At 31.7% G+C, this 12,737-nt stretch overlaps 2 protein-coding genes and 1 pseudogene across 2 annotated transcripts; 2 read left to right on the top strand and 1 right to left on the bottom strand.

Annotated features, from left to right (window-relative positions):
- The first annotated feature begins 2,496 nt into the window (after positions 1-2,496).
- Positions 2,497-4,907, top strand: LOC120148984 (WAT1-related protein At1g70260-like). The gene is made up of 7 exons (XM_039161927.1): positions 2,497-2,756; positions 2,844-2,906; positions 3,017-3,133; positions 3,914-4,166; positions 4,267-4,425; positions 4,516-4,667; positions 4,745-4,907. Exons 1-7 carry the CDS (start codon positions 2,551-2,553, stop codon positions 4,905-4,907), a joined length of 1,113 nt encoding a protein of 370 aa, XP_039017858.1. The 5' UTR covers positions 2,497-2,550.
- A 997-nt stretch (positions 4,908-5,904) lies between these two features.
- LOC120149007 (protein ALTERED XYLOGLUCAN 4-like) lies at positions 5,905-7,682 on the bottom strand. The gene is made up of 2 exons (XM_039161941.1): positions 7,301-7,682; positions 5,905-7,213 (listed from the first exon to the last, which is right to left on the bottom strand). The coding sequence occupies exons 1-2, from the start codon at positions 7,503-7,505 to the stop codon at positions 6,129-6,131; spliced, it is 1,290 nt and encodes a 429-aa protein (XP_039017872.1). The 5' UTR covers positions 7,506-7,682; the 3' UTR covers positions 5,905-6,128.
- Positions 7,683-11,436: 3,754 nt separating this feature from the next.
- LOC120149071 lies at positions 11,437-11,878 on the top strand (annotated as a pseudogene).
- The last annotated feature ends 859 nt before the right edge of the window (positions 11,879-12,737 follow it).

Genomic DNA, 12,737 nt, shown 5'->3' with positions numbered 1-12,737 from the left:
ATTCTTCTAATATTTATTTAAATAATTATTTATTGGGATTTTTAATATAAAATTGTCCCAAAACAACTTAGTTAATGGTCCCTGCTTAACTACAGATTTAGGTTTTATTTTTTATTTTACTCCTTATTTTAATTTAGGATTTACTCCCAATATATTTTAGTTTGTCATTATTCAACCATAGGACATTATCACTAAATTTTAAAATGCTTCATTTTAAATTTGAATTTTGATTTTAACTTCAATTTAAGTATAAAATTGTTAAATCTTTAACGACGTGATGACATTATCGCTTTTTTCCCGTAAACTTTTGTTTGTATATTAATTTTATCACTAACTTTTAAAACACTTCATGTTTAGGAACAAAACTTTAGCTTGTGTATCATTTTGGTCCTTGCAAACAATTGTTATATCCATCAATCATCATTGTCATTCAATCGTCGTTCATTATTAAATGTCATTCACGACAATATAAATATCAATATCAAAACATTCGTATTTTACTTTTCTTTCTTCTTCTTGAATCAATTTTTCACGAAACTCGCTCAAAATCGATAAAAAGATTCAATAAAAAGATTCATATAAAGGTTCAATGTTTAACGTCCTAAAGGTTCTAATACAGTCGCCTGATGATATTAGTTTTGAAGTACATTATTTGTCTTCTTAAAATAATACTTCTCGGCATTCATCTTTTTTTGAGAGAAAAAAAACTCAAAATGCCTTAAATATGAGAAAACTCACAAAGTTCTAAAAGTGATAGATTTTTATGTTTAATTTCATGAGTTTTAAAGAGAATTTGGAAAATTTTAAATCGAAAAGGTGGTAGATAATGATAAGGTGAGTTCATCGATATTTAGGATAGTCACAAAAGATGGCAAAGGATTGTAATTTTTGATGATGGCTAAAAATGAGTGAAAAAATAACTTTGGTGATAATGAAGAGGTGAAATAATTATTTTTTATCTTCTACGTCAATATCAAATTATCATGTCATTCAACTGTGAATGGTTGACGATTTAGTGTTTATATTGAAGTTGAAATCAAAATTTAGTGTTTAAATTAAAATATTTCAAAGTTCAATGATGAAATTGATATAAATCATAAAGTTTAACGACATTTGGGATAGTTTATCTAAAACTTAAATATTTTGTATAATTAGGTTATTTGAAAATATAAATTTTAAACCATAATATTCATTTGAGAAGTTACATTTTAGAATTAGAATATGGATTCCAAAGAAAGCGAAATTTGAGCAATATCTTTTAATGTATTCTCTCCCTATTTAATTTTAGTGATCCAAATACTTGTATATAGTTTTTGGTTTTAAATATGTTAATATAGCGTTTATGTCAATAATTATCTAAATGATGATTTGATGATATAATTAAAATGAAACTCAAAACTTTTATTATATTGAAATAATTGAAAGTTTAATAGAATAAATGATATATCACTTAAATTTAACCGTATGTTATGGAAAACCCCTAAAAACCTAATTTTTTTCTTATTGATGTACCGTTCATCTTTTTTTCGACTTTGTTGATCGGCGGCGGTATCAACTTTAATGTTGGTTTTCAACTGTCGGTATTCTTAATTTTCTTTTTCTTTTTTATATCGTATCTTTGTTTTCTTTTTAATTTTCAATAAATTTCTATGTGTTGCACGTCTTTTATCTGCCTTTATGGCACGTTTTTTTATGTTTTTTGTTTGTATGTTTTTTGATTCTTTGGCCTTTTTAATTATCTTTTTCCTAAGGGTTGATTTGACATTGCCACGACTAATCAAGATGATGTTTATATGATATATACTGATCTTCCCTGCTTTGGACCTCGTATTGGATTTGGATATCCGATTTACGTTCGTGGATAGCTTTTCACATCGCTCGAGTCTGATTTGTTATTTGTCGATGGTTTGTCAATAGCTTAATCCCCTTTTGTGTTCCATTTGCCGACGCGATCAGATCTGTTTGTATCTATTGTTGTTCGAGTTTATTAGTTAGATTTAATCTTTCTTTGTATGGTCCTTATGTGATCTTAAGTTACTAGTTTTGTTTGAATGATTATAGAAAACTTTTCTAGAAAAAAAAATCATTATCTATATATGGAATTTACCCTAAGAATAATAAACAAAAATCACAGTTTATATTTGATGGAGACATTAACATATTTTCCCCAAATAAACTAACATCATTTATTGAAAGGTATTTATTTACAGTGAATCATCTTATTAATATTTTTCTATTAGTGCAGACGAATAGGACCAAAACATGTAGCCAACTTTTCTTATTTAAAAAAATAGAAAACAAAGAAACAAATGGCAATGATCACTCGTCAGCATCTCTACCTCTGATAACCGAGACGCCATTTCACCCAACAAGTAGCCTCACCGGTATCCCAAAAGCTACTCTCTTGCTGCCTCCTCTCAAAAGAAAGCCTTTTGTTTCTTTATAAATTACATCCCCCCAACACACGGAAGCACAAGGCCAACAATAACTTCTTCTTCTTCTTCTTCTTCTTCCTTGTTTGTTTTTTTATTTAGCGGCCAAACGTGTGAGATGGTTGAAGAGACTAGAGAGAGAATGAGAGAAGTGGCACCGTTCACGGTGATGGTAATAATGGAGGCTTGCACCATAGCATTGACGATATTGGCCAAAACTGCCTTAACAGGAGGGCTTAGCCCTTTTGTATTTGTGGTGTATACCAATGTTATCGGCTCATCCTTGCTACTCCCTTTCTCCTTCCTTTATCATCGTAGGGAAAGGTCTTTATCTTCCATTATTATTCGTACGTAAAACTTTTTTTTTTTCCATTCCGCAAGTTCACAGTTTGTCTTTCTCATTGGTTGCAGTACACAACAGTCACTCTTCACTTTCCCACTCCTCCTCCGTATATTTTTCCTGGGTTTAACAGGGTAAACTATCTCTTCTCTTTATTTGGATCTTCCTTTTGCAGTTTCTTAAGCTATTTCTTCATGTTTTTTAATATGAAAGTCGACCACCTTTTGTTGGTGGTGATTTGTAGGATTGCTGTATCTCAGAACCTTGCATTCCTTGGGCTAAGCTATAGTTCACCGATCGTTGTATGCGCCACGGGACTCCTTTTACCTTGTCTTTCCTTCTTGCTTTCCATTATTCTCAGGTTCTTAATTTCTCCCAACCATCTTCATATTTTAATAATTTTTTAGCACAGAAAATATAGTATTTTTTATCTATTTGTTTTAATCTGTCTATTTCAGTTTAAAAACATAAACTTGTAGGAAAACATAACTATGTATAAGAAACTTAATATTCTTACTATGAACCATATAAGTATTTCAAGTAAGAGATAATACCAAAAATATAATACGAACATTTGATTAAATAGTTTCTTTGATCGTTATTTTTTATGACATAATGTATATCACGTGTTAAAAGTGATGATATGACATTATTATGTGTCGAAAGTGATGACATAACATTGTCACATATTCACATACTCAAGTCATGACGTGATAGATATCATGAGTCCAAAGTGATGATATGTCATTGTTTAGTATCCAAAGTAATGACGTGACATATCTTATGTGTCAAAAATGATGACATGTCATATGTCACGTATCCAAAGTGATAATATGATACATGTCATGTTCAAAGTAATAAAATAGAACATGTCATAGTATCACTTTGAACACATAAGATTTATCACATCCACAATAAATATTAATTAACCATTTTCATCCCACCAGAAGTATTTTACTCAAAATGAAATGTTAAGAACAAAAGTATTATAAAAAATAAGATTTAAAATTATTATTTTGTTAAATGTTAAGCGTAAATTTAGATATTATATATTTAACTAATCAGGTTCCATGTGAAAATAAATCAAAATGATGTCCATAAACATCTATCAGTGTTGGCTGAAATCTCATAATCATCACAGGACGACAAAGCTAGATTGGAGAAGGTCAAGCAGCCAAGCCAAAATGATGGGAACTTTGATCTCGCTCGCAGGATTCATTTTTGTAGAACTATACAGAGGCCCATTTATACGAACATCACCTATTTCCCTTGCCCGCCCGCTTCAAGCTTTACCTAAACTTTTGGTTTTCTACTCCACGCCGAATCGTTGGGTTCTCGGCGGTATTTTGCTTGCGGCTGCTAACTTGTCCGTTTCAATATGGAATACTATTCAGGTACAACAACAATTTAAGATCAGTGTTTGGTTTGTTTCCTGGAAACCTCGTTTTCCTGTGTCTTGTAAGTAATACAATTACAAACATTTGTTTTTGTCAGATGGGGACCGTCAAACATTATCCACAAGTGATGAAAGTGGCCTCTTTTTACAGCTTAGTTGGGACTATCCAATGTTTTGTTTTTTCTTTGTTTATGGAGAGAGATTTAGATGCATGGAAACTTAAACACAACCGGGATCTCCTACTCATTGTTGTGACAGTAAGAACCAAAAACAAAATACCCAGAAATTTTGCTAACACCAATGACATAAGACGAATAATGAATTCGATATCGATGATTATATAATAGGGAATTTTCGGGAGTATTATCCGAAGCAACGTTCATTTAGCATGTACGAGAATGAAGGGACCATTTTACGTGCCGATGTTCAAGCCATTCGGGATACTCTTTGCAACAATTTTCGGAACCAGTTTCTTTACAAACAGTCTTCAGTATGGAAGGTAATTAAAATCCATGCCTTGTCTTTAACTTTCCTCAGAATCTTAATATATCTTACTGATAAAAAAGCGTTATACAGTGTAATAGGGACAATGATAGCTGGAACGGGATACTATGCTTTGATGTGGGGACAAATCAGGGAAGCAGAGCTTCGCAAAGAGCTCGACGTCGAAAAAATGGGTGATATTACAGACCTCAATGCCCCTCTTTTGCAGGAGGAAGAAGAAGATGCCAAAGTCTAGCCTTTGCGTGCCCCCTTTTTCTCTCATCAAATGGAAGCCAAGAGCCTCAACGGTCAAACCAGAAGGGGCTAAGATTTTGTGGAAGCCCCTTTTATTGCATGTATATACCTATGATATGATTGCCTTTTGGCGTAAATGTAAATCTTCTTGCTGGGTTATTTTTTTCGCCCTGCTTCTTGGAGGTTTGATTGATGACAGATTCATGAGTTTGAAATGATTGTGTCATACTTGTGGTTTTTGAGTGAATAAGAAACTGAGAAAAAAAAACAGAAATCATATATCTGCTGTATTTATGTATCGAAGTGTTTAAAATAGGCTTCTTTTATTTATTCACCCTGCTCATGTAATTTGTAACTATATTTACTTTTCTTTTTTAAGTATACCGTTAAGTCTTTAACGACAAATGATCAAGATGAAATCAAAATTTAACATTATGATTTAAAAAAACTAAATGAACAAAACAGAATAAAAATAATAATTAAAATACTAAATAAGTAATTTACCTAAATAAAATTAAACTCGTAAATTTTAGATGGTACCCTCCATGTGAAAAAACACTATTAATGGGAAGGCCTTGCCGAACTTTAGCTTATACATCAAGTTTCGCCTGCATTTACCTTTCTGTTGAAATACCGAAATGATCTCACCAACTTTAATGACTTCTTAAAAACTCTGTCCCACTTTCTTCCTACTCAAGCTTAGGTGAAAAGAAAGTTCTTTGGATTCCTTGGCCTCACCTACTCTTTCTATAACCAAAATTATTGAAACTATCTCTTTCTAAGATTTAAGATTGATAAGAGATAAACACAATTTGAATTTGAATTCGAACAGTTTTATCTGCGTCTATGAATTTTGTCAGATCTAAATCTTCTTAAAAAAAGTTGATAAAATTTTGAAGTTTCGGAAATTCTAGTATAGACCAAAAACGGAGCACGTTACAGGGGAAGTGACCAAGATGGCAACCTTGTTTCCCGAGAAACAAACAGGAAATTCCAAGTGATCTTTCAACTTCCTCCACACATTTTTAGCGTTGAGGCCATTTGTACAGATCTGATAACAAAAACTCAACATGTGTGTCCAACTGAACCATCTCATTTTCGTCAACAACACTAGTTTTGCGAAACAACAATATGCACCTACCAAAACACAGATGAACAGCAAAATGAAATTTGAAGGGAAAAAAACAGAATTTCGTATTGTATTCTCCTCACGCTCACCGTCTCATCGCCTCCATCTTTTGATTACTTGTAACATTATCTGATTCCAAGTATCGATAGGACCCGGAAGACACCAATGTACACAGTCGTTTTGAACATGTTCTTGAATCCCATTAGCAAATGGAAATGGATACATGTAAGGCCCTGGATGACCATCTGGTCTCATCAATGATAATTTGGTCACATCCAATGTCTCAACTCTCAACCCTCCAAATTGCTTTGCATTTACCTTAGCAGCTTCGATTTCTTCTACCGCAATCGATCTCATATCTGCATCCATTCCTTCAACCATCTTCTCCCCTTCCCTGTCAGGCTCTGTCTTGGGACAAGCACCTGCCTTATCCCATTCGCCTTCGAAATGCGAAGGCGAAAAACTGGTTAAAAACACATCGATTCCGCTACCGCTACCTGCTTTCCTTCCAATTATCGTCTTCAAAGTCGTCTTTATCGCCTTCCTCATCACATCATAAAAGCCTATCTCGGTTAGGTTCAATCCAGGGCAGTAATGGCAACCTAAAACCGAACCACCTTCATAATAAACAGCCGGATGAAGGAACCAATGCCCAATTGAGAGTACAATCATATCTAAATGATCCAAATCAGATCCCCACCTCTCATCAATAACATCAACATGCAATTCGTTATGATCCGGGCCAGTTTTCGATTTCTCAACACCTCTAACAAGAAACGGCGACCAATAAACAGATACGGTAACATTATGAGAATCGAAATGCCACCGCCGGAACTTGTTATCCTCCCCGTTGGCGTAAACCAGGTTAGGATTCGAGACGGAGGCCAGCATGCAAAGGAGTGATTCCAATTGGTTCCGAGCCATCGAGTCACCAACAAAAGCTATGTGCTTGTTACTAAGGAGGTTGAAGAAAGTTTTGGGATCAAACCTCGGGAGCTCGCATTGGCTCGGTTGCCATCGCCAGTAAAGGTAACCCAAATCTGGTCTCCCATGGGAGATGCAATTTTGACCGTCTTTGATTGTACCACAGGTTGTGCCATTGTATAAAGGCCCCATCTTGTCACGTACCCATCTACCATTGGTGTAGTTACATGGAACTTCATTAGATGTTCCCTCTTCTGCAAAAATTAGAAACAAAATGAAAACTTGATTAATACTAATAACACCCATAATCGAAAAAAAGCCAGAAAAGGGGTCAAATGTACCTATGGAGAAAGATGATGATGAAGAAGAAGAGGTGAGAACGATGCGATTGCTGTGAGGAAGCTGATCTGTGGGGGGCGAAGGGAAAGGGTGAAAGTAGAAGCGAAAGAGAGCAATGGGGAAGAGAGCATAAATAACATAAGGCAAGAACTTGGTGGTGAAAGAACGAGAGTGAGTTTGGCCTTTGAGTGGACTCGTTACGCCCATTTGAGAAAGACAAAAATTGCTGTGTTTTTCTGGTAATCTCAAACTAAAACATTATCCACCTGTTGATCTGTTTTTTTCTTTCTTTCTGGGTTCGTTTTGGCTTTGGCTGCCGAAGAACAGTGGAAATTAAAATTTTGTTCCTCAAGGAAGCGGCAGAAGAGAGACAGAGACATAGAAAGTTTATTATGACTGGATTTGGGGCGGGTGTTTTTGACATCGAAAGAATATTATAATATGTAATGTGAGTTGGCCAACAAAACAATTGCCAAGCCAAATTGTTGTTTAGTGTAAGCTGTAACGACGGTGATTTCGTTAGTTTTATTTTACTTCTTTTTAAATTTTATGTTAAAAAAATTATGAATGGATCAATTTTCTTATTTTAAAATTTTATTATAATTTTTTTTAATTTATATATTATATTTAAAAGTTTATTTTATCTTTTACTATAAAAAACATTTTAGTCCATGTATGTTTAAAATTTAACATTCTACAAAAATTTAGAAAAAATTAAAATTTATCAGAAATCACCTATTTTGATTCGTCTTCTATTGGCATCAGTGATCTGGTCCTGACCCCTCTGCTGCCAACCTCAGTTGCTTAGTTCTCTATTATTCCTCTCAATTTAGAAAGAAAAAAACATGTTAAAAATATTATTAACTAATTTATATATATTGCTTTAAACATTTTTAAGATATTTTTAATTTTGAAATAGAATTTAAAATATTTCTTATAATTATATATATCAATTTTTTAAATATTTGTAAAATCTAAGTGTAAAAATAATTCATATTTTAATTCCAAATTTTATTGCCTTCACTTATAATAGTGTTATAATTACAAATAAAAACATAAAAAAGTTAAAATGTTGAATTCAAAAAATATACATTAAATTTTCGTGAAATTTTTATAATTGGAATGAGTGCAAGGGTTTAATTGAAAAAAGTGATGCACAAATCATAAAAAAATTATTTTTTACTTAAAATTAAGAAATATATAAAAAAACATTATAAAATTATATAAAAACAGTTTTTATTTTATTAAAATTTTGTACAATCACGGTCAAACATTTGTTAATGTTGGCAAAAAAGAATTAACATAGTCACATGTTTGAAGAATAAAATATTTATTTTTATAGTGAAAGAATCAAATGAATTGTTACAACATATTTTTTATAATAAAGGGATTAAAATAATACGATTATAATATAGAACCTAAAAACTCAACATGTGTGCCACCATGTTAACTTTTTTGAGATTCCAATCCTAAATAGTTTGATTATTTTAAAATGCAGTCCAACACCTGTGTTTATATTCATAATACAAATCTGGCCTACAAATATATTAGAACATGTAGTCACAATAAAGCATTGGACTGGATGGTGACGGCAGAACTCTAAAACGTCGAGTGGAAGGTCTTTGAGAAAAAGCTTCTCTTTTCATCGCCCATTATTATTTACATGATGGCATGCCCACCTAAAGCCCATCATGGAGATGGATACCCATTCAAAGTGAGTGTGTCCTGCAAATTATGTGATTGGGATATTTCTTTTATGTGGGGGCTATGGGTAAATTGGAGGCGGATAAACTATTTACTCTAATACTACACCTCAAAATTTATTTTGAGATTTATGATATTTATTATAATTAAGGATGAATTCTTCATGTGAAAGGGATAAGTTAAAAAAAATTATTTAAATTCGTTACGTGAGCATGATGAATTATAAAGGATACAATTTTTTTATTAGAATTCACAAAAGAAATAAAAAATTTCAATCAAAAATATATTTTATTAAAACTCATCAGGCTCGTGAAACGAGTTTTAAGTTACTGTATTAATTATCGTAGGTTTGTAATTAATTTTTGAGTTGTCCTAAAAACCTAAATAATTATTTTGCCACAATCATTGAGCTAATTTTGTTGGGTTTATGAGGTCCCCAAATTATGATTTTTCATTTTAAATCAAATTTTAATTTTTTAAATATTTTATTCTAAATCAATTTATAAATTTTAAAATATTTTATATCAGTCTTCGAAATATCAATTTCATTCTTAAATTTTTTATTAGTGTGTCATTAACCTATTAATTGAAAAACTTAATCTTTTTGCGAAAGTATCGAAAGGTAAACTTATGACTTTTTAAAAGAATTTTCAAGATTTCTAAAAATAAATTATTTTTTAAAAGATCATAAACTGAATTCTTAAGACCTTCAAAAATAATTTAATTTCTTTAATCAATAGAATTAAAAACACATTAATAAAATGATCAAAATCGAATAACACGAATAATTTATACAAAATATTTCAAAATTTATGAACTAATTTAAAATAAAATAATTTAGTAATTGATACACATAACTAATTTAGAATGGGTGTCATAGTTTAAGCACGTCTTATGTAATTATCTCTGTGTCTAATATATGAAATGTTGTAATCAGCCCCCTATTACATCTTCTAAATGATTAAACTATTAGATTGATAAATCAGAACATATGATTTTTCCAGTTAAAAGATGAAAGAGGAAGAAGGTGACGGATAGAGATGGGAGGTGTCTTGATTGCCTCGTGATGAGAGTGAGATGTGCATCGAGTATTGTGTAAGTGTAACTACTGCCACTACTCATCATGAATTTTGGCTTACTCTTCTAATTATATTCGATAAAATGATGAACTGATTATGGGATATACAATCAATGATCTAAACAATATCAATGAACTGCTCTGATGAACTACAAACATCGACGAGGGAAGGGTTGACCATTTTCTCTCCCAGCAATCAAACATATGAAGCTGTACTAATTAATGTTGCTTATACATATAAGCACTTTAGTTCAATAAATATTTACATATATAAATGGATATAAAATTTGATGATTATAAAATAATATTTATTTAAAGTATTTTATATTTTATAAATGTAATTATTCAAATTCATAATTTTAAGGAAACATTTTTTTTATCAGCGAAGGATATTCAATGAATTCCAATAGATATAAAATCTTACGTTAAACAAGCCAAATTTTAAAATTTTTTATTTATGTATATATATAATGCGATGAGGTATTAAAAAACTTAAATAATATCAAAGATTTATATTTTAATATTTATGAATATATAATGCGATGAAGTATTAAATATCTTAAATATATCTTTTATATTAAAATCTCTACTGTATCTATTTTGAATTAATTAATTGAATACATAAAAATGTATGGATACAAGGTTGGGAATGAAAGGGCAACAGCTTTGAGTGGCCATTGTTCTCTAGTGTCATCTTTCACAATCACAAACAGTCTTCACCGACGTCCATCAAATATCTGGTAAATAGAAAAGGGGTGTTAAATAAAGATTTGTGGGTGGATGAGTAAAAGACAGTGAAGCAGAATCAAGGTTATGTAATAAACGATTGGGGTCTCGATGTGTGGGATTGGAATCTATTCTGTAGATCTAGATCTGGGGAAATTATAGTGCCCGGTTCATTTACAGGCCTATCCACGTGGAGGTGATGCGGCTTTCCTAGGGCATAGTGGCTGTGCCCATTCGTCATGCCTTAAACTTGTCGATGATTTTTTGTTGCCGGGCCCGGTACAACTATAGGATATACTTGATTTGTATAAAAAATTTACAAATTATTTATCAAAAATAATTGTGACAAGTTTCGAATTTAATTTTATAAATTTAAATTCTTAAATTTTAATCATTTATACTAAAACTAGTGACAACTTTAATGATTTAGTAGTAACAATCATAATCTAATTACTACCCCTATTATTAATAATAATGTGGCGTTTTTGAACAAGGAACGGCCTGTGTCATCAACTCTCTTATTTGTATATATGAGTAGGGTGCTGGTGGAGCTGTACAGAAAGAGACTGCTGTTTCACCTTCTTTATCTTTCAATCTTTGTTAGTTTTGCATCTTAATTTGAGCATAGAGATGGGGAATTGCCAGGCCATTGATGCTGCTGCGTTGGTGATACAACATCCGTGTGGGAAGATGGAGAGATTGTATTGGCCCGTTCCCGTGAGTGAAGTCATGAGTGAATGCCGGTCATTATGTTTCGCTCATCATTCCACTGCCTGAGCGGAACCAGAATCGAGAAGACGAGGCCGTACGTTTCACCCGTGTCAAGCTTCTTCGTCCTGGTGACACTCTCGCCCTCGGCCATGCTTTTCGCCTCGTCACTTCTCATGGTCTTTTTTCCGCCAGCCGGACTTATTTTTGCTTACTCATTTTGATTATGGAACTAATGGTTTTGTATGTTTTGGCCGAGGTTGCAGAGGTTATGGAGATTTTAAAGGCGAAGAAATATGCGAAAACGAAACGGAAACAACACCTGGAATCAAGTGAAAAGCTGCAGCACGAACAGGACTTGTGATCGATTACAATTTCATTATGAACCCACCAAAAAGAAACATCTATGTATAGCTTCCCATCATATTGTATCATGATATTCTGAGATAATAAGAACTCTTGAATATCAACGATAAAAAATATTATTGTTATTAACTTACTTATTTATTTATTAAGTTAACATGATAACAAAATAGTATTTATTTTAAATATTTTTAATCATTTAATAATAAATATTAAACCATTTGTATACTGATATTTAAACTCGTGACCTCTATTAAAAATAATAATTTCTTTATAAGTTGTTTCGTACCAGGAAGATTTGACTTCGAACACAAATAAGAGTTACAAATATTTCCTTTTGGGTCAATTATTGAAAATTTTCCAGTCAAGCAAAAACCACTTACTTGCACCAATAGGCCTATTTTGTTCAACAAAACATATAAAGTTTCAACCCATTTGCATTTGTAATATAACTTTTAGCCGAAGTTGAAACCCAACCTACAACACTTAGCCCATTTGTCATGCTTACTATCACAACAAATACCCAATTTTGAATTTCAAGCTTAAATCTAAAACATGGAATCCATTTTTGAGTAAATTATCAATTTATTCTTATTTATATCATCAATTCTCTTATATTTTTTTAAAATAATATTAAACACTTAAATTTTAAATCAAATAATATAAAAATACATTTCAAAAATATTTTTTTCACTATCTTTATTGATAAGTGCTTAATTTAGTTAATATTTTGCTTTTAAATTAGTCCTTAATCATTGGTTTTTGTGGCTTAATTGTTCGTTTTCATTCATTTTCTGTGCATGACGTTAGATTTTGAAAATTGCACTAAAAGGATGGAATTCTGCATTTTTTCCCAGAAT

The sequence above is a fragment of the Hibiscus syriacus genome, unplaced genomic scaffold, assembly GCF_006381635.1.
Source record: "Hibiscus syriacus cultivar Baekdansim isolate YM2019G1 unplaced genomic scaffold, ASM638163v2 tig00110988_pilon, whole genome shotgun sequence".
NCBI lineage: Eukaryota > Viridiplantae > Streptophyta > Magnoliopsida > Malvales > Malvaceae > Hibiscus > Hibiscus syriacus.
Note: the sequence above shows the minus strand (reverse complement) of the source record. Positions and strands in the feature narration are given on the sequence as shown.

Excerpts from the sequence above, each read along its gene's own strand:
- LOC120148984 (XM_039161927.1), top strand. The coding sequence starts at position 2,551 with ATGGTTGAAGAGACTAGAGAGAGAATGAGAGAAGTGGCACCGTTCACG. Across the intron at positions 4,426-4,515 it reads TCCTACTCATTGTTGTGACA|GGAATTTTCGGGAGTATTAT; the intron begins GTAAGAACCAAA and ends ATTATATAATAG. Across the intron at positions 4,668-4,744 it reads AACAGTCTTCAGTATGGAAG|TGTAATAGGGACAATGATAG; the intron begins GTAATTAAAATC and ends AGCGTTATACAG.
- LOC120149007 (XM_039161941.1), bottom strand. The coding sequence starts at position 7,505 with ATGGGCGTAACGAGTCCACTCAAAGGCCAAACTCACTCTCGTTCTTTC. Across the intron at positions 7,214-7,300 it reads ATCATCATCTTTCTCCATAG|AAGAGGGAACATCTAATGAA; the intron begins GTACATTTGACC and ends TAATTTTTGCAG.